The sequence below is a fragment of the Anolis sagrei genome, chromosome 7 (assembly GCF_037176765.1).
Source record: "Anolis sagrei isolate rAnoSag1 chromosome 7, rAnoSag1.mat, whole genome shotgun sequence".
Taxonomy (NCBI): domain Eukaryota; kingdom Metazoa; phylum Chordata; class Lepidosauria; order Squamata; family Dactyloidae; genus Anolis; species Anolis sagrei.
In genome coordinates, this window is record NC_090027.1 from 23,315,130 (window position 1) to 23,334,555 (window position 19,426).

Here is a 19,426-nt window from a genome sequence, read left to right on the forward strand (position 1 = left end):
CATTTCGTTTCCCATGAATTCTCTCCACAATTTTCCCATGTAATCACTTTGACCTGCAATGCCTATTTTTTTGCTCTGATCTGTAAATGAAGGCCTTTTTTTATTTCTGTAGCTCCAGGTGTTTGGGAGCCTTCTGTATCACTTAGTTCTCTGCCCTACTCCTTATTAAATGTTGCAGTTTCTGGCTCCTCTGTCTGACCTTGAAATCCTGTACTTTCTGAGTCAGATTTCTCACAGAGAGAAGTAATGAAATCATGGAGGAATTTAAAAGGCTCTGGCCCTGAAGGAGAGACCCTGCGGTCCCACCAAAGAGAGCTCGCTACAATGGTGAGCAAAGAAAAGCCCAATTTAAAAGGTTTTTCCTAAGTACCCAAAAGAAATCTCACCAAAGTTGAAGGAAGCGTCTCCGAGATGATTTTATTGCGATTCAGCTGAAAAGGATGCAGAGCAGCAATATTTCGCCAAGCTAAGGATAACATGCGTACAAATAAAAGCCTTTTTTATACATAAACAGAGTTGCCAGGTTTGAATCTTCCATTCCCCGCCCTCTGCCGGCTCGACAATGTTTGGCTGGCGTTCTACAGCTGGGAGAAGGCTTATCTACCTCCTGAGCACCTGGGCTAATCACTGGGCTTCTGCCACCTCGGCATCCTGACGAATCAGGAGAGAGGGAGGCAGGACGGAAGGGAAACAATTGATTCTTGAGAGGATTATGGAGATTTTGAGGTGTCCAAGTGACCAGCAAGTCCCAAGAGCCTGCAAGGCAGTCTGGCTATTGCCAGAGTGGCTGCAATAAACATTGATGTTTGACGATCCTGCCATAATCCGGATTTTTCCAGTGCTGAGAGACAGGAACAATGAGGGAATTTTGGCTGTGGCTTCAGTGGATGAAAGTTGAATCAGTAACAGATTAGGACAAGGTGTGGCCTTCTGAAGGCTTCCTTTATCCTATTGAGATATGATCCTAATTGCCAAGTAACCGCTTCCTCTGGGGGGCCAACTCCGAGGACAGAGGTCACGATCCTTTGTTATTGTCCATGCAAAAAGTGTCTTTTGATAAGGGTCTTTTCAACTGGAGATTTCCTTTTTTCCAGGGTCATGCAGGGGTGGCTGCCTTGTGTTTTTATACATTTTTCAATAAAGGGGAATTGGGCAAAAGGGTCAGGAAAAGGTCAGATAGGGAGGAATATAGAAACATAGAAATCATGATATAGAAAACATACCCACTTATCCCTCCCACCAGAGTCCCATAGAAGTTCAAGAGAGTACATAAGTGTAAAGGGAGGTGGTTTCTCAGTAATAAATGTGCTACCTTCTGCTTTATATGAAACCTAGGGCATAAAACCTTGATTAAATGTACACACTATCTGTGCCTTGGCAAATTGACCAAGGCTTAACCCTTATTATCCAGTCTGGTGTCCTTGTCCTTAGCAAAACTATAAGTTACTATCTTTTATGGGGGGAGGGGTCATGTTCGACTTCATTTTCATTTCCCTGACTTGAATCTTCATCACTTTGTGCCTTAGGAAATCCCACAGGCAATCCCCACAACCCTCTCTCTGTCATAAGTGAGCCCATCAGCCTCAGGAGCATCCTCAGGCAGATCTACAACAATGGGTATCAAACAGTGTAGTGTAGATGCACCCCATTTCACCATTTGCAATTTTTTTGTTGGGGGGAGTTGGAAAGTTATCATTGACTCCCATGTCACCCTCTGTTTTCTTCTTTTCAACTCAGATGGACCTTGAGAAGCATATGAAGAAGAAGAAGAAGAAGAAGAAGAAGAAGAAGAAGAACTTTATTTACATTTATTTAAGTACATGGATCAAGTCTCCGATAGATCCCCCCTCCTATGTGGGGTCCCCCAAGGTGCAATTCTCTCTCCTCTTCTCTTCAACATCTACGTTAGACCCCTTGCTAGTTTGGCTCGGAGTTTCGGCCAATATGCAGACGATACCCAACTCCTTCTGCGCCTGGAGCCTGGAGCAACGTCAATTCCAGACAATTTCACCCTATGTCTGGAAGCTCTGTCAAACTGGCTATGTGCTAGCAGACTGAAGGTGAACCTGGCGAAGACTGAGATTCTCTGGCATGGCTGCCTGGCAGGTCTGACTCATCCGCTACCCACCTTCGATGGTGCCGCCCTATCTCCATTGATCACTGTTAAGAGCTTAGGTGTCATCCTGGATTCACAGCTGACAACGGAAGCTCAGGTCACTGCTGCCAGCAAACAGGCCTTTTTCCATCTACGACAAGCGAGGCAACTGGCACCCTACCTATCTGACGAGGCTCTGACAACTGTCATCCATGCCACGGTCACGTCTTGGCTGGACTATTGCAACGTCCTGTTTGTGGGCCTTCCGATGTCTATGACCCGAAAGCTTCGTATTGTTCAGAATGCGGCAGCCAGGTTACTCACAAGAACGCCCATGAGATGCCAAATAACACCAGTGCTGCAACATTTACATTGGCTTCCAACTGAGTACCATGGCCTGTATAAGATGCTAGTTTTGACCTTTAAAACTCTTTACGGCCAGGGTCCATCGTACCTTAGGGACCGCCTCTCCTTCTCCCATCATCGGAGGTCGCAACGACCAGCCCAACGTGACTTACTCCATATACCAGGTCCTAGAGAAGTGCACTTGGAAAGGACCAGACGCAGGGCTTTTTCTATTTCTGCCCCTGCCTTGTGGAATTCCTTGCCGCCCTACATGAGAGCCATGCGTGACTTCGGGCCTTTTACTCTCACACTTAAGACCTGGCTTTTTACTAGAGCATTCGATCTCTGTTAATTTTTAATTTTTGTATGTATGTATTTTATCTTTTATAATTTACCTGTAAATCGCCTAGAGCATTCTCGGATGGAGGGCAATTAATAAGTTATTAAATGATGATGGTGATGATGATGATGATGATGAGTCCCCTAACCCGAGGGGACTCAGAGCAGTTCCCAAGTAATATCACAAAACATACAGAGTAAATTGCAAATTGCATTGGAGGACATAAAGATTCCTAGAGAAGTCTCTAGGTCTGCTTTCAGTCAAGAATCCATTGAAAAGTTCCTCTCTGTGAAATACTATGGGCTTTGAAGGGAAAACCAAAAAAAAGACAAGAGTCCGTTTTAGATGCAGAGGCTCATTTATTTATTTGCTCCCCATTCATTTAAAGGGTTCCTGGCCTTCTTCAAAACATGGTTCTGATGGATTCGCCTCCTTATAGAACTTATACTTGCATGTTGTTTTATCGACCACTGCTACACATCCTTGAACATGCGCAACGCCACCGTATCTAAAAATAAGAAGCAGAAGAAGAAGGTATCCACTGACATGGGTTTTTAGTAGGCCTGGGTAACAACGGAAATACGAAGCATTTACAAAACTATTTAAAAATTCGTTTTTAAAAAAAATTGGTCCAGAATGGTTCGTTATCGTTTTGTAATTGAAAAAAATTAACAAATTGTTAACGAATTACGAATTAACGAAACGAAACCGCCCAGCCCTAGTTTTTAGACTTGCAAAGAGAAGAAGAGTGAGGTGCAGCTCCGTCCTACTTAGATCTAGAAGAGCAGTAGCAGTTGGGATGAGGTGGTTCATCTCCATTCCGCTCAGGCTCAGAAGTATGTGAAAAAAAAAACACCCTCTAAGGCCAGGGCAGTGGCAGTTGGAATGGAGAAAGGGGCTCCCATCTGGTTCTAGGTCTAAGGCATGATAGGAACACCTTCCTCTATCCCAACTGCCACTACCCTGGCCTTGGAGGGAGAGAAGAGGAGGCAGGCAGAGCTCCATCATGACTTGAAGCGGATGAAACATCCTCCCTCCCCTTCAACTGCCACTGCCTTGGCTTCGAAGGAAGAGGAAGCAGGTGAAGCTTTATCATCCTTAGGTTCCAGAAGCAAAGGCCTCCAACCATCCCAGCTGTCACTGCCCTGGCCTTGGAAGGAGAGAAGAAGAGATAGAGCTCTATTATGTCTAAGTCCTTCATCCCAACTGCCACTGCCCTGTCACTGAAGGGAGAGGATCGTGATATCATAGAAGATGTAGCCACAGCTCCATTGTGCCTATGTCCTGAAGCAGAAAGAGCTCCTTCCTCATCCCAACTGCCACTACCTTGGCCTTGGATTGAGGAGAAGAAAGAGTAAACACAGCCCCATCATGTCTAGAAGCAGGTGGAAGACCCCTCTGCAATCCATCTGCCACTGCCCTGGCCTTGGAGGAAGAAAGGCAGCCATTCCCTTTTTATTTATTTACCGTATATACTCGAGTATAAGCCGACCCGAATATAAGCCGAGGCACCTAATTTTACCACAAAAAACTGGAAAAATGGATTGACTCGAATATAAGCCGAGGGTGGGAAATGCAGGAGCTACTGGTATTTATTTATTGGTATTTATTTTTCAAAATAGAAATAAATACCAATAAAATTATATTAATTTAGGCATCAGTAGGTTAAATATTTTTGAATATTTACATAAAACCGTAATTCAAGATAAAACTGTCCAACTCTGATTAAACCATTATTCTAACCTTCTTCAAGGTAAATATGCTTGCATGTCCTCCAATAATAATAATAAATAGAGTAAAATAATAATAATAATAATAGAGTAAAATAATGGAATGTAATAACAGTAATAATAGACTAAAATAATAAATGTAATAATAAGAATAGTAAAATAATAAATGTAATAATAACAATGATAAAATAATAAATGTAATAATAATAACAACAACAACAACAACAAAGTAAAATAATAAATAACACTGACTCGAGTATAAGCCGGGGAAGACTTTTTCAGCCTAAAAAACGACTGAAAAACTAGGCTTATACTCGAGTATATACAGTATTTATTTCAGATATTTGTACCCCGCCCTTCTCACACACACACATCCGGGGCGGGGGGGGGGGGGTGGGGGCTCAGGATGGCTTTTCACGTGTGTTAAGTGTTAGATAGAAATGGCACAGCATTTTTAACCATCTAAAAAGTACTGTTTGATGAACATGTGAAATATGATAGCACCTGGGTATGACTGTGAATGTCATGATGCAATACCTAAGACAGTGGTTCTCAACCTGGGGTCCCCAGATGTTTTTGGCCTACAACTCCCAGAAATCCCAGCCAATTTACCAGCTGTTAGGACTTCTGGGAGTTGAAGGCCAAAAACATCTGGGGACCCCAGGTTGAGAACCACTGACCTAAGGGAATGTGGTAATGGCTGAGTTATAACCCTGTGGTGGTTATTGCAAAGGGGTTGCATCAGCCAGTGTCCCTTACTGTTGACCTATCAGCAGGTAGCTATATAAGGAGGGTGAAAGAATCCATCTTTCTCTCTCCTGTGTGACTCAGTGTGTGTTCTGGTACGGCTGTACCAGGAGCTCCACATTTATTTGCTATGTATTAAATGTTTGCTTGCAGTCCAAGGTTCCTGGGATTCTGCAGATTGGTGGCTTCCTTTGGTTGAAGTGATAGGGCAAGTCACTTGTCCATCATCGTTAAGTTTTGGTCCCGCTCCTTGCTCAGGGCAATTGGGAAGGGAGCCATTTTTTAGTTAGTTTCAGCAAGGAAAGCCAATGTACAGGACATGTGTAAGCTTTCCCTGTACAAAAGCTTCAGCCCCTAAGAATTTCCAGGGAGAACAGTTTTAAGAGTCTCCAAAGAATTTCCAGGGAAACAGCCCTAAAGACCAAAGAACTCCAGCTGGAGAACATCTAAGCCTTTACTGGTAGGTCCAGTAAAAAGGGGACTTTCCTTTTAAGTAAAGCAGTTGCCTGTCCTTCGTGGGCAAGTTTAGGAAGCTACCAGGTGCATAAAAGCCTGGATTCATTTGTTTAACTTTCTGAAGACAAGATAAGTTTCTGTTTGATTGTTCATTAATAAAAGACTTCGTTATACTTCACAAGCCATCTAAAGACTATTTGTGGTGGAAAACCTCTGAGAACTTCTCTTTGGGGGCCCTGGCTTCCCACTGGGCAAAGGTTGCACGTCCTGTTCGAAAGGAAATTCTTTACAGGCCCAGCGTGCGACAGAACAGTGTGAGTATCTGCCTATGCTGTATACGACTATTTGATGACTCTGTTTGCAAGTACAAGGAAAGTGGATCTGTGAATCCTGTTTGTACATTCATATATATTGCAACAGTGAAGATTGAAGCCTCTGGATATTTTGAATGAAAACCTGAATCCATGAGTTTACTAAACAGTGTATGTAGATAAGGTCAGATGCTGGCAGTTGGACTCTGCTGATAGATGGATTGAAGCATGATTTTGCTGTGAAAGGACTCTACTGCATTTTGCTTGCTTCTGGGATGCTTGCTATCCAACTTGCAGTGGTTCAGGGAGGTTGTGATTTGTAAACTATAAATCACTTCACATACCAGAATCCTGCAACATTATTTAGAGTGCATGCCTTACAGCAGGGATCAGAGCAGAGGTATAAACAGCCTAAACTAGTGAATCCACTTTGCCTACCTGGTGCAGCACTCCATCCTGTCTGTGTAGCAGTTGCATCCTATACAGTGAGCTGTGTTCCAAGAATCGCCCACGGGGTGCTTGCTCCCATCATACACATCGGTGCACACAGGCTCCTCCAGTTTACCTAGGGATTAAACGCACCCATTGGCTTTACTTTCAATAGTGCCATAACTTGTGTTAGAAATCTGGCCTGGCCATGGCCAACATTTCCAGAAAGGACTTTATCTGTGATAAAATATGACGTTTTGTTTGAATGAAATTGCTTGGAAAGTGTATGGTTGGGGCCTACAGAAGCTAAAGATGCCATCCTAAGAAATGAGGCCTGGAAAACTACAAAAGAAGATGAAGAATTCATGAACCTACGGATGTGAGAGCTGGACCTTAGGGAAGGCTGAGCGAAGGAAGAGAGATGCTTTTGAACTGTGATGTTGAAGGAAAGTTCTGAGAGTGCCTTGGACTGCGAGAAGATCCAACCAGTCCATTCTCCAGGAAATAAAGCCCGACTACTCATTGGAGGGATACTAGAGGAAGTACTTTGGCCACATCATGAGGAGACAGCAAAGCCTAGAGAAGACAATTATGCTGGGGAAAGTGGAAGGTAAAAGGAAGAGGGGCTGACCAAGGGCAAGATGGATGGATGGCATCCTTGAAGCAACTGGACTGACCTTGAAGGAGCTGGGGGTGGTGACGGCCGACAGGGAGCTCTGACGTGGGCTGGTCCATGAGGTCACAAAGAGTCGGAGACGACTGAACGAATGAACAACAACAACAAATTAAAAGTTGCTGATGAGAACTGCTGACATGGCTGATTAGCAACAGTGATTAACTCTTGGGGAGAAACACCATGTTTACATTACCAGAGACAAGGAATCTTTTAAGTTAAGGAAGCAAACACAATGCTCCTAAAAAAGGATAACGAATGATCAATTAAGGAAGAAAAGCCTACATCTGTCTGGCAAAACAACTTGTCAATCTTTTACAAGACAACTTAAACAACAGCAAAATATTGTTATATAAGAGACCTTTTTATTGTCCAAAAATGTGGTAGACAGGAGGAGTCTGGTCACCCACTGCTCTTCTCCAAGGGATGGAGAGAGATGGTGTATTCACAGAAGGGCAGATTTCTGGAACATGGCCATACAGCCCGGAAAACTCACAGCAACCCGGCCATGAAAGCCCTCGACAAAACAGTCTGACCTACGTTTGGCTGTCTTCTCCAGGAGAAGGAAGAAGGGATGGTAACTAGGCCTGGGTAACAACGCAAAAATTTGTTTCTAAAATCGATTTGTAATTGGGGTTTTTTTTTGTTTCGATATTTAAAATAATTACAAAATTTTCCAAAAAAAAAGTTCGGTATTTACGAAATTTCGTAAATATTTACAAAACATTTTGTAAAGATGGTGCCCTTTTTTTTCAATATTTTTTTAAAATATTTTTTAAATTTAATTATTAATTTAGTAGAATAGGGAGGAGAAATTAAAATTATTATTAAGGAGGGAAGGCAGGCACTCACTCTGGCGGGCCCTCTCGCTCGCCGCTCGCCCCTCTCGCTCGCCGTTCGCTCGCCCCTCTCGCTCGCCGCTCGCTCGCCCCTCTCGCTCGCCGTTCGCTCGCCACTCTCTCGCCCCTCTCGCTCGCCGCTCGCTCGCCCCTCTCGCTCGCCCTCTCGCTCGCTTGCTCAGCCGGCGCCGAGAGAGGAGAGCTCCCAGCAAGCATCGGCAGGCGGCCATCTTACGTATTTCCGAAATGGACGGAAATACAAAATTTTTTGGCACCTGCTGTTTCGATATTTAAAAACATTTCCAGGTTTAAAAAAAAGTTTTGTAATCGTTTCGTAATTCAAAAATTAACGGATTTTTTTACAAATTACGAATTAACGAAATGAATTGACCAGCCCTAATGGTAACATATGCATGTAGGCTTGAATGCTTATGTGTGTAAACTATAATTCCCCTTGTTTGTGTACCCAATGCAGCTATAGTCCGTGTGTCTCTGGGAGATGAGACAAAAGGCCTTGCAAAACTGTAACTCCCAATATTCCATAGCATGCAACTATGACAGTTCAAGAGGGATCAAGTTGCAGTTATTCTACAATGCAGATGGAGCAGGTACGGGCAAACTTTGGCCCTCCAAGTGTTTTGGACTTCAACTCCCACCATTCTTAAGAACCGTTAGACTGTTAGGAATGGTGGAAGTTGGAGTCTAAAACATCTGGAGGGCCAAAGTTTGCCCATGCCTGCCCTAGAAGGAAATAGCATGCTTGACCACCTTACCGTCTTTGAACACCACTTCATTCAGCTTTCTAAAGCAGGCTCCATGGCACACGGCCACCGCGATGCAGAGGACACCCAGCCGGAAAAGAATGTTCTGAAATAGAGGCACCAGGGATAAAGCATAGAAAGCATATTACAGAGTTTCCTTGGCAACATTTGTTTGCATTGCTTTGAGGTTGATAGAGTGTGACTTAAATCAAGATTTCCCCATAACATTAGAGGGGTGGTGCTCATTTTGGTTTCTAAGCCGAAGAGCCGGCGTTGTCCGTAGATGCCTCCAATGTCATGTGGCTGGCATGACTGCATGGAGCACTGTTACCTTTTCGCAGAAGCAGTATCTATTGATCTACTCACATTAGCATGTTTCCAAACTGCTAGGTTGGCAGAAGCTGCGTCTAACAGTGAAAGCTAAATCTGCTCTCTGGATTCGAACCACTGACCTTTCAGTCAACAAGCTCAGCAGCTCAGGGAGGAGGGAGGAGGGAGGAGGGGGAGAAGAAGAAGAAGGAGAAGGAGAAGGAGGAGGAGGAGGAGGAGGAGGAGGAGGAGGAGGAGGAGAAGGAGGAGGAGGAGGAGGAGAAGGAGGAGGAGGAGGAGGAAAGGAGGAGGAGGAAAGGAGGAGGAGAAGGAGAAGGAGAAGGAGGAGAAGGAGAAGGAGAAGGAGGAGGAGGAGGAGGAGAAGGAGAAGGAGAAGGAGGAGGAGGAAAGGAGGAGGAGAAGGAGGAGGAGAAGGAGGAGGAGAAGGAGAAGAAGAAGAAGAAGAAGAAGAAGAAGAAGAAATAATAATAATAATAATAATAATAATAATAATAATAATAATATAATAATACTGGCATCATAAACTGGACGCAGGCAGAACTGGACAATTTGGACAGAAAAACAAGAAGACTCGTGGCCATTCATCATTCACTACATCCTCGCAGTGATGTTGACCGGCTCTATCTGGCTAGACAGTGGTTCTCAACCTGGGGTCCCCAGATGTTTTTGGCCTTCAACTCCCAGAAATCCTAAGAGCTGGTAAACTGGCTGAGATTTCTGGGAGTTGTAGGCAAAAAACATCTGGGGACCCCAGGTTGAAAACCACTGGGAGGTCTAGTGCTAGAGGACTTTTACAAATAAAACAAGCAGTTGAAGAAGAAAAACTGGCAGAATATATCAAGGAAAGCCAAGAATCTGCTCTGATTGAAGTCAATAATTGGAAACTTCTCAAAGCACAGCAGACAAAGAATCAGTACAAGAAAACTGCACTACAAACCAGAGCTGACATCAGACACATCAAAGCATGGCATGGGCAGTTCCTTGACAAAATTAAAGGAAAAGTTGAGAAGGAGAAGACCTGGTAATGGCTAACGAATGGAACCCTGAAGAAGGAGGCAGAAGGCCAGGAGCAAGCCATCAGAACCAATGCAATTAAGGCCAGGATTGAAAAATCAGCTGATAACCCAAAATGCAGACTGGGTTATTTGGAAGTGTATACTCATATAATCCAGTTCAAAACTTTGATAATCTGGATTATATGGCAGTGTACGTAAATGCATATAATCCAATTCAGATCAGATAATCCGGATTCAGAAACTGCATTATATGGGTCCTTCTACACTGCCATATAATCCAGAATATCAAGGCAAGGAATAGTTGGAAATGGTTTTGCCAGTTCCTTCCTGTGAAATACTGCTTATACTGTAGTACCGTACGTGGTCTTGCATTGAAGACCGTGCTTAGCTCTTAAGATCAGACAAAATCTGCTGCCTTTCAGGTGCCACTAATAAACTGATTCTACACTACCATGTAATGCAATTTGGTCTTCATTACATGGTCAATGCAGAACTATAGAATGCCATTTGGACTGCATTGCATTATATCAGTGGTTCTCAATCTTTCTAACACTGGGACCCCTAAATACGGTTCCTCATGTTGTGGTGACCCCCAACCATAAAATTATTTTCATTGCTCCTTTATAACTGTAATTTTGCTACTGTTACAAATCGTAATGTAAATATCTGATATGAAGGATGTGTTTTCATTGTTACAAATTCAACGTAATTAAAACATCATGATTAATCAGAAAAAATATGTTTGGGGGAGTATGGGAAACAGATGATGGGATTTGCAGTACCTTCAGTTGATTCAGTGCTGACTTCCACAGACCACTGAGACCTCCACACAGAACTCCCATGTCAAACAAAAAATACTGGAGGGGTTTGGGAGGAATTGACAGAGAGAGAGAGAGAAAGGCAGACAAGGCAGGCTTTGCGCAAGGCCAGGCCTCACACGGAGGACCCCTTGCCTACCCTGCGCCCTCGCCGGATGGCGAGAGTGCGAGACAGGTGAGGCGGGCTTTGTGCGAGGCCAGGTCTTGCGTGGAGGACCCCTTGCCTGGCCCATGCCCTTGGGGCAGGGCCAACAGAAATGGCCAGGCAACCCCCCTGGGGGTTGCGACCCCCGGGTTGAGAACCGCAGCATTATATGATCAGTGCAGAACCACAGAATGTCATTTGGATGGCATTGCATTGCATGGTCAATGCAGAATCATAGAATTCCATTTGGACTGCACTGCATTATATGGTCACTGCATTGACTTCGTTACACAGTTCTGCACTCTGAAAAGAAGTGACTATCCAAATTGGATAGTACTATTGGATAGTAGTACCTAGAGTAGACCCGTTGACTTTAATTTGGGCTGGCAAGAAGATTGAGGTCTCTAGATTCCACCCTTCTCCAGGTAAATGTGTATGTTTTTAATACAGTTGATATATATTTATTTTTCGCTTGGTGTTGTTGTTGTTCATTCGTTCAGTCATTTCCGACTCTTCGTGACTTCACTTGTTAACGAAAGTAAATTGTGTGGCTACAAGTAGTAAAGGAAAAAGGTCTGGATGCTGTGTAGTTAACAAAGCTATGGGTCAGAGAATGAAAGAGATATTCACTAAGATTGGAAAAGTTGCTTTGGGACTATAACTCCCAGTATTTCCTATGTCTATATGCATTTACATGTCCCATTGTTCTATTCTGGCTGGGAGAGGAATCTCCAAAGTACTGTATATACTCGAGTATAAGCCTAGTTTTTCAGTCTTTTTTTTAGGTTGAAAAAGTATTCCCCGGCTTATACTCGAGTCAATGTTATTTATTATTTAACTTTGTTGTTATTATAATTATTACATTTATTATTTTATTATTGTTATTACATTTATTATTTTATTGTTATTACATTTATTATTTTACTCTATTATTGTTATTGTTACATTTATTATTTTACTCTATTATTATTTGACTCTATTATTATTGGAGGACATGTAAGCATATTTACATTGAAGAAGGATAGAATAATGGTTTACCTGTCCGAATAGATTCTCCCCTGTGAACCATCAAGGCTGTTAAGATCTTCTGGAGGGGCCCTGCTCTCGGTCCTACCACCCTCGCAATCGCGTCTGGTGGGGATGAGAGACAGGGCCTTCTCGGTAGTGGCCCCTCGGCTTTGGAACTCTCTCCCATTGGAGATTAGAACTGCCCCTTCCCTCCAGGTTGGTGAAAACCTGGCTCTGGAATCTGGCATTTGATGAGTGAGTCAATAACTGTTGACCACACGGACAGATGGGGATGAATAGTGATTTTATTCGGACGACTTGGCCTTATGTAATTATATGATTGTATTTTAATGTGTTTTATATCAGTGTATTATTGGATGTGTTGTTTTAAACTATTGTGTATGAATTCCTCTGTTGTAAACTGGCCTGAGTCCCTCGTTGGAGGTGAGAAGACCGATATATAAAAGCTCTAAATAAATAAATAAATAAATGTTCAAGGTGGGAGAAAGTACTTTTGTCTCTTAAGGTAGGTGTGAATGTTTCAGTTGACCACTTTGATTAACATTTAATTGCCTAGCAGTGTCAAGTTCTGGCTTCTTACTGCCTGGGGGAATCCTTTGTTGGTCATCCCACTGGAGAGATCTTTCTCCCTCCCTGGACATTATTCCACAGAGATATAAACCCCACTTGCCTAGTTTTCAAAAGACCTCACAACCTCTGAGGATGCCTGCCATAGATGTGGGCAAAACGTCAGGAGAGAATGCTTCTGGAACATGGCCAGACAGCCTGGAAAATTCACAACAACCCAGCAATAATAATAATAATAATAATAATAATAATAATAATTTTCAGATCTGGTCCAAATCAAGCCAGGTTGCAAAATCATGACTTTACTTACCATTTTGGCTTCTTGGATTTGAGAAAGCAGATTTTCCCCGAATGGATCTTGACAACCAGGAGAGAGATTTCTTGGCTGCTTTGGTGGAGAATGTCTTCCCTCAATTTATAGAGCCGAGAAGAGGAAAAGGAGAGGAGGACACCTCCCCGTGACAGTTGTGTTCAGGCCCAATGAACGTGACACAGAGGCACAAAGGCGGTTGGGAAAGACGTGTTTGCTCTGGATTTCGCTGGTATTTGATTTGTACATTGATACCTGTGATAAGCGAGTGGCTCTTGTGGCTTTCAAAGAAATATGTCGACAGATAGGGACCCACAGCAAATTAGAGAAGATTTACCTATGACGCGCCCATCACATTTGACAATTGGGACATCTATCTAAACTGCAGACAGAATAGGAAACCTTGGCATCTCCTACAACATCTCAGTGTTAGACTTTTAGGCATGTAGGATAATTATATCTCATGTTTCTCAACCTTCCTAAAGCCGTGACCCTTTAATACAGTTCTTCATGTAGTGGTGACCTTCAACCACAACATTATTTTTGTCGCTATCTCAGACCTGTGATTTTGCTACTCGTATGAATCATTATGTAAATATCTGATATGCAGGATGTATTTGGTGACGCCTAACCACAAAATTATTTTCGTCGCTATCTCAGAACTGCCATTTTGCTACTCTTATGAATCACTATGTAAATATCTGATATGCAGGATGTATTTTCATTCACTGGACCAAATTTGACATACCTGATACTCCCAAATACCTGATACTCCCAAATTTGAATACTGGTGGGGTTGGATACATTTTGTCATTTGGGAATTGTAGTTGCTGGGATTTATATTTCACCTACAATCAAAGAGCATTCTGAACTCCACCAATGATGGAATTGAATCAAACTTGACACACAGAACTCCCATGACCAACAGAAAGTACAAGGAAAAGTTTGGTGGGCACTGACCTTGAGTTTGGGAGTTGTAGTTTACCTACATCCAGAGAGCACTGTGGACTCAATGATAGATTTGGACCAAACTTGGCACGAATACTCAATATGCCCAAATGTGAACACTGGTGGAGTTTGGGGGAAATAGAGCTTGACATTTGGGAGTTGTGGTTGCTGGGATTTATAATTCACCTACAATCAAAGAGCATTCTGAACCCTACCAACGATAGAATTGGACCAGACTTCCCACACTGGGGTGTGGGTTGGAATGGGTTTCATTGGGGTGGAGGTTTAGTAGATGTAAAGGGAAAAGGAAGAGAAGTAACGTACTTTATTAATAAGTAGCCGTCCCCTGCCACGTGTTGCTGTCGCCCACATGGGGGTTCTGTGTGGGAGGTTTGCCCCAATTCGATTGTTGGTGGGGTTCAGAATGCTCTGTGATTGTAGGTGAACTATAAATCCCAGCAACTACAACTCCCAAATGTCAAGATTCTATTTTCCCCAAACTCCACCAGTGTTCACATTTGGGCATATTGATTATTCGTGTAGAGTTTGGTCCAGATCCATCATTGTTTGAGTCCACAGTGATCTCTGGGTGTAGGTGAACTGAAGGTCAATGCCCACCAAACCTTTACAGTACTTTCTGTGTGCTGAGTTTGGTTCAATTCCATCACTGGAGGAGTTCAGAATGCTCTTTGATTGTAGGTGAATTATACATCCCAGCAACTACAACTCACAAATGACAAAATAACCCCCCCCCCCCCAACCTACCCAGTATTCAAATGTGGGTGTATCGGGTATTTGTGCTACATTTGGCCCAGTGAATGAAAATACATCTTGCATATTAGATATTTACATTACGATTCATAACAGTAGCAAAATCACAGTTATGAAGGAGTAATGAAATGGTTGGGGGTCACCACAACATGAGGAACTGTATTACAGGATCACGGAATTAGGAAGGTTGAGAATCACTGTTGTATGGGAATAAATGCAAGAATTTTGTTCAAGGAAGAGGACATTTTTGGAGATGTTTAGTACCAAAATATCCTGGGCTCAACCTTGAGATGTTTGGATAAAGCTCCATCAACCACCCGGAGGGTCATTTGTGTCCCAACCCAAGTCTAAACCTGCAGCCAACCCTCCACATTTGCTACAGTTAGGGGTAGTGGAACACCCAGAGGCAGCCCTAGGTAATTTTCAACGGAAAGCAAACAGGATTTTGCCCCCCCCCCCCCCCAACCAATCACTGATATATATTTTCTGTTCGTCGTGGGAATTCTGTGTGCCATATTTGGTTCAATTCCATCATTGGTGGAGTTCAGAATGCTCTTTGAATGTAGGTGAACTATACATCCCAGTAACTACAACTTGCATGTCAAGGTCTATTTTCCCCCAAGAGCGCCTCAAGAGCGCCCCTGGGCAAAGTCAACTATACTGCAAATGCTTACTTTGCGTAATGGTTGAGCTGCCCCTGGGAACACCATTAAATTAAAACAACTCTTATTTTTTTCAACTTGAGAGAAATCTCTAAGAATGTCTAGATCTTCCAACCTGACTCTGATCAACTTGTGTTGTAAGCTGGCTACCAAATTGCATTGGAGGACATAAAGATTCCTAGAGAAGTCTCTAGGTCTGCTTTCAGTTGAGAATCCATTGAAAAGTTCCTTTCTGTGACATGCTATGGTCTTTGAAGCGAAAACCAAAAAAGACAAGAGTCCGTTTTAGATGCAGAGGCTCATTTATTTATTTGCTCCCCATTCATTTAAAGGGTTCCTGGCCTTCTTCAAAACATGGTTCTGATGGATTCGCCTCCTTATAGAACTTATATTTGCATGTTGTATCATCGACCACTGCTACACATCCTTGAACATGCACAACGCCACCATATCTAAAAATAAGAAGCAGAAGAAGAAAGTATTCACTGACATGGGTTTTTAGACTTGCAAAGAGAAGAAGAATGAGGTGCAGCTCCGTCATACCTAGACCTAGAAAGACAGTAGCAGTTGGGATGAGGTGGTTCATCTCCATTCCGCTCAGGCTCAGAAGTGCATGAAAAAGCCACCCTCTAAGGCCAGGTCAGTGGCAGTTGGAATGGAGAAAGGGGCTCCCATCTGGTTCTAGGTCTAAGGCATGATAGTTCCTATCATGCCTTAGACCTAGAACCAGATGGGAGCCCCTTTCTCCATTCCTACCTTCCTCTATCTAGAAGAGCAGAAGCAGTTGGGATGAGGTGGTTCATCTCCATTCCGCTCAGGCTCAGAAGTGCATGAAAAAAAACACTCTCTAAGGCCAGGGCAGTGGCAGTTGGACTGGAGAAAGGGGCTCCCATCTGGTTCTAAGTCTAAGGCATGATAGGAGCACCATCCTCTATCCCAACTGCCACTACCCTGGCCTTGGAGGGAGAGAAGAGGAGGCAGGCAGAGCTCCATCATGACTTGAAGCATATGAAAGATCCTCCCTCCTCTCCAACTGCCACTGCCTTGGCTTCGAAGGAAGAGGAAGCAGGTGAAGCTTCATCATGCCTAGGTCCAGAAGCAAAGGCCTCCATCCATCCCAGCTGTCACTGCCCTGGCCTTGGAAGGAGACAAGAAGAGATAGAGCTCTATTATGTCTAAGTCCTCCATCCCAACTGCCACTGCTCTGTCATTGAAGGGAGAGGATCGTGATATCATAGAAGATGTAGCCACAGCTCCATTTTCCCTATTCCTTGAAGCAGAAAAAGCTCCTCCCTCATCCCAACTGCTACTGCCTTGGCGTTGGACTGAAGAGAAGAAAGAGCAAACACAGCCCCATCATGCCTAGAAGCAGGTGGAAGACCCTCCTGCAATCCCAACTGCCACTGCCCTGGCCTTGGAGGAAGAAAGGCAGCCATTCCCTTTTATTTATTTATTTATTTATGTCAGATATGTGTAGCACCTGGGTATGACTGTGAATGTATAGTATGACCCGCTCATTGTTATTTTATTTTGTATGATTTTGCTGTAGCCTTTTTTTTTTGTACTCATATGTTGTATTTTATTGTGTTGCTATTGTGTTTTGGTTTTATTTTATTGTAAAATGCTGTTGGGTTTGGCCTCATGTAAGCTGCCCCGAGTCCCCATTGGGGAGATGGTGGCGGGGTATTAAATAAAGATTATTATTATTATTATTATTATTATTATTATTATTAATGTCATGATGCAATACCTAAGGGAATGTGGTAATGGCTGAGTTATAACCCTGTGATGGTTATTGCAACGGGGTTGTATCAACCAGTGTCCCTTACTGATGACCTATCAGCAGGTGAAATAATCCATCTTTCTCTCTCCTGTGTGACTCAGTGTGAGTATCTGCCTATGCTGTATATGACTATTTGATGACTGACTGTTTGCAAGTACAAGGAAAGTGGATCTGTGAATCCTGTTTGTATATTCATATATATTGCAACAGTGAAGACTGAAGCCTCTGGATATTTTGGATGAAAACCTGAATCCATGAGTTTGCTAAACAGTGTGTGTAGTTAAGGTCAGATGCTGGAAGTTGGACTCTGCTGATAGATGGATTGAAACATGATTTTGCTGTGAAAGGACTCTACTGCATTTTGCTTGCTTCTGGGATGCTTGCTATCCAACTTGCAGTGGTTCAGGGAGGTTGTGATTTGGAAACTATAAATCACTTTAAATACCAGAATCCTGCAGCATTATGTAGAGTGCATGCCTTACAGCAGGGATCAGAGCAGAGGTATAAATAGCCTAAACTAGTGAATCCACTTTGCCTACCTGGTGCAGCACTCCATCCCGTCTGTGTAGCAGTTGCATTCCATACATTCAGCTGTGTTCCAAGAATCCCCCACGGGGTGCTTGCTCTTATCATATACATCGGTGCACACAGGCTCCTCCAGTTTACCTAGGGATTAAAAGCACCCATTGGCTTTACTTTCAATAATGCCATAACTTGTGTTAGAAGTTAGAGTTGGAGTCTATTTATTTTATTTATTTATTTCACTCACTTATACCCCGCCCTTCTCACCCGGGGGGGGGGGGGGGACTAAGGGCGGCTTACAGAGGAGGCACAATTAGATGCCTAAATCAATTGACAGCAATACAAAGTACAAAAAGCGATTCAACAGTTAAATTAAAACATCAATACATAATAAAATATTAAAACAATCTCATGCTCGGGGTTCAGAGTCCATATATCCATTCCATTCCATTTGTCCTTGTCTATCGTCAGATCCTTAATTTAGTTGCCAGAGTGTCCAAAGGCTTGGTCCCAAACCCAGGTCTTCAGTTTTTTCCTGAATGCCAGAAGGGAAGTCGCTGATCTAATCTCCCCGGGGAGTGAGTTCCACAGGTGGGGGGCCACCACCGAGAAGGCCCTGCTCCTCGTCCCCGCCAACCTCACTTGTGACAGTGGCGGGGTCGAGAGCAGGGCCTCCCCAGAAGATCTTAAACTTCGAGGTGGGATGTAGAGGGAGATCCGTTCGGACAAATACACTGGGCCGGAACTGTATAGGGTTTTGTAGGTCAAAACCAGCACTTTGAATTGTGCTCGGAATTGGATCAGCAGCCAGTGGAGCTGACGCAGCAGGGGGGTGGTATGCTCCCTGTACGCCGCTCCGGTGAGCAATCTGGCTGCTTCTCGCTGGACTAGTTGAAATTTCCCAAACACCTGGAGGGCCAAAGTTTGCCCATGCCTGCCCTAGAAGGAAATAGCATGCTTGACCACCTTACCATCTTTGATCACCGCTTTATGCATGTCTCTAAAGCAGGCTCCATGGCACACAGTCACTACGATGCAGAGGACACCCAGCCGGAAAAGAAGGTTCTGAAATAGAGGCACCAGGGATAAAGCATAGAAAGCATATTACAGAGTTTCCTTGGCAACATTTGTTTGCATTGCTTTGACGTTGAGAAAGTGTGACTTAAATCAAGATTTTCCCATAACATTAGAGGGGTGGTGCTAATTTTGGTTTCTAAGCCGAAGAGCTGGCGTTGTCCGTAGATGTCTCCAATGTCATGTGGCCAGCATGACTGCATGGAGCACTATTACCTTCTCGCAGAAGTGGTACCTATTGATCTACTCACATTTGCATGTTTCCAAACTGCTAGGTTGGCAGAAGCTGGGCCTAACTGTGGGAGCTAAATCTGCTCCCTGGATCCGAACCGCTGACCTTTCAGTCAGCAAGTTCAGCAGCTCAGCGGTTTAATTCACTGTGCCACCAGGGGCTCCTGTGCCTAAGAAGAAGAAAGAGAAGGAGAAGAAGAAGACGACAAGGAAGACGAAGAAGACGAAGACGAAGACGAAGAAGAAGAAGAAGAAGAAGAAGAAGAAGAAGATATACTGCTGGCATCATAAACTGGACGCAGGCAGAACTGTACAATTTGGACAGAAGAACAAGAAAATTCGTAACCATTCATCATTCACTACATCCTCGCAGTGATGTTGACTGGCTCTATCTGCCTAGAAGGTCTGGTGGGAGAGGACTTTTACAAGTAAAACAAGCAGTTGAAGAAGAAAAACACGCTCTGGCAGAATATGTCAAGTAAAGCCAAGACTGC

At 43.5% G+C, this 19,426-nt stretch overlaps 1 protein-coding gene across 2 annotated transcripts in view; it reads right to left on the reverse strand.

Moving 5' to 3' along the window:
* Positions 1–3,119: 3,119 nt before the first annotated feature.
* Positions 3,120–19,426, reverse strand: part of LOC132782405 (small serum protein 5-like) — a 34,889-nt gene continuing 18,582 nt past the window's right edge. The window contains exons 1-4 of one of the 2 annotated variants that reach the window (XM_067470745.1): positions 12,942–13,125; positions 8,739–8,832; positions 6,463–6,589; positions 3,120–3,288 (exon numbers count right to left, since the gene is read on the reverse strand). In XM_067470745.1, the coding sequence (XP_067326846.1) occupies positions 3,159–3,288; positions 6,463–6,589; positions 8,739–8,832; positions 12,942–12,944 (354 nt within the window). In that variant the 5' untranslated portion in view covers positions 12,945–13,125 and the 3' untranslated portion in view covers positions 3,120–3,158. Of the gene's footprint in view, positions 3,289–6,462; positions 6,590–8,738; positions 8,833–12,941; positions 13,126–19,426 lie in introns of those variants that run through there. The other variant, XM_067470746.1, reaches the window with a different exon arrangement.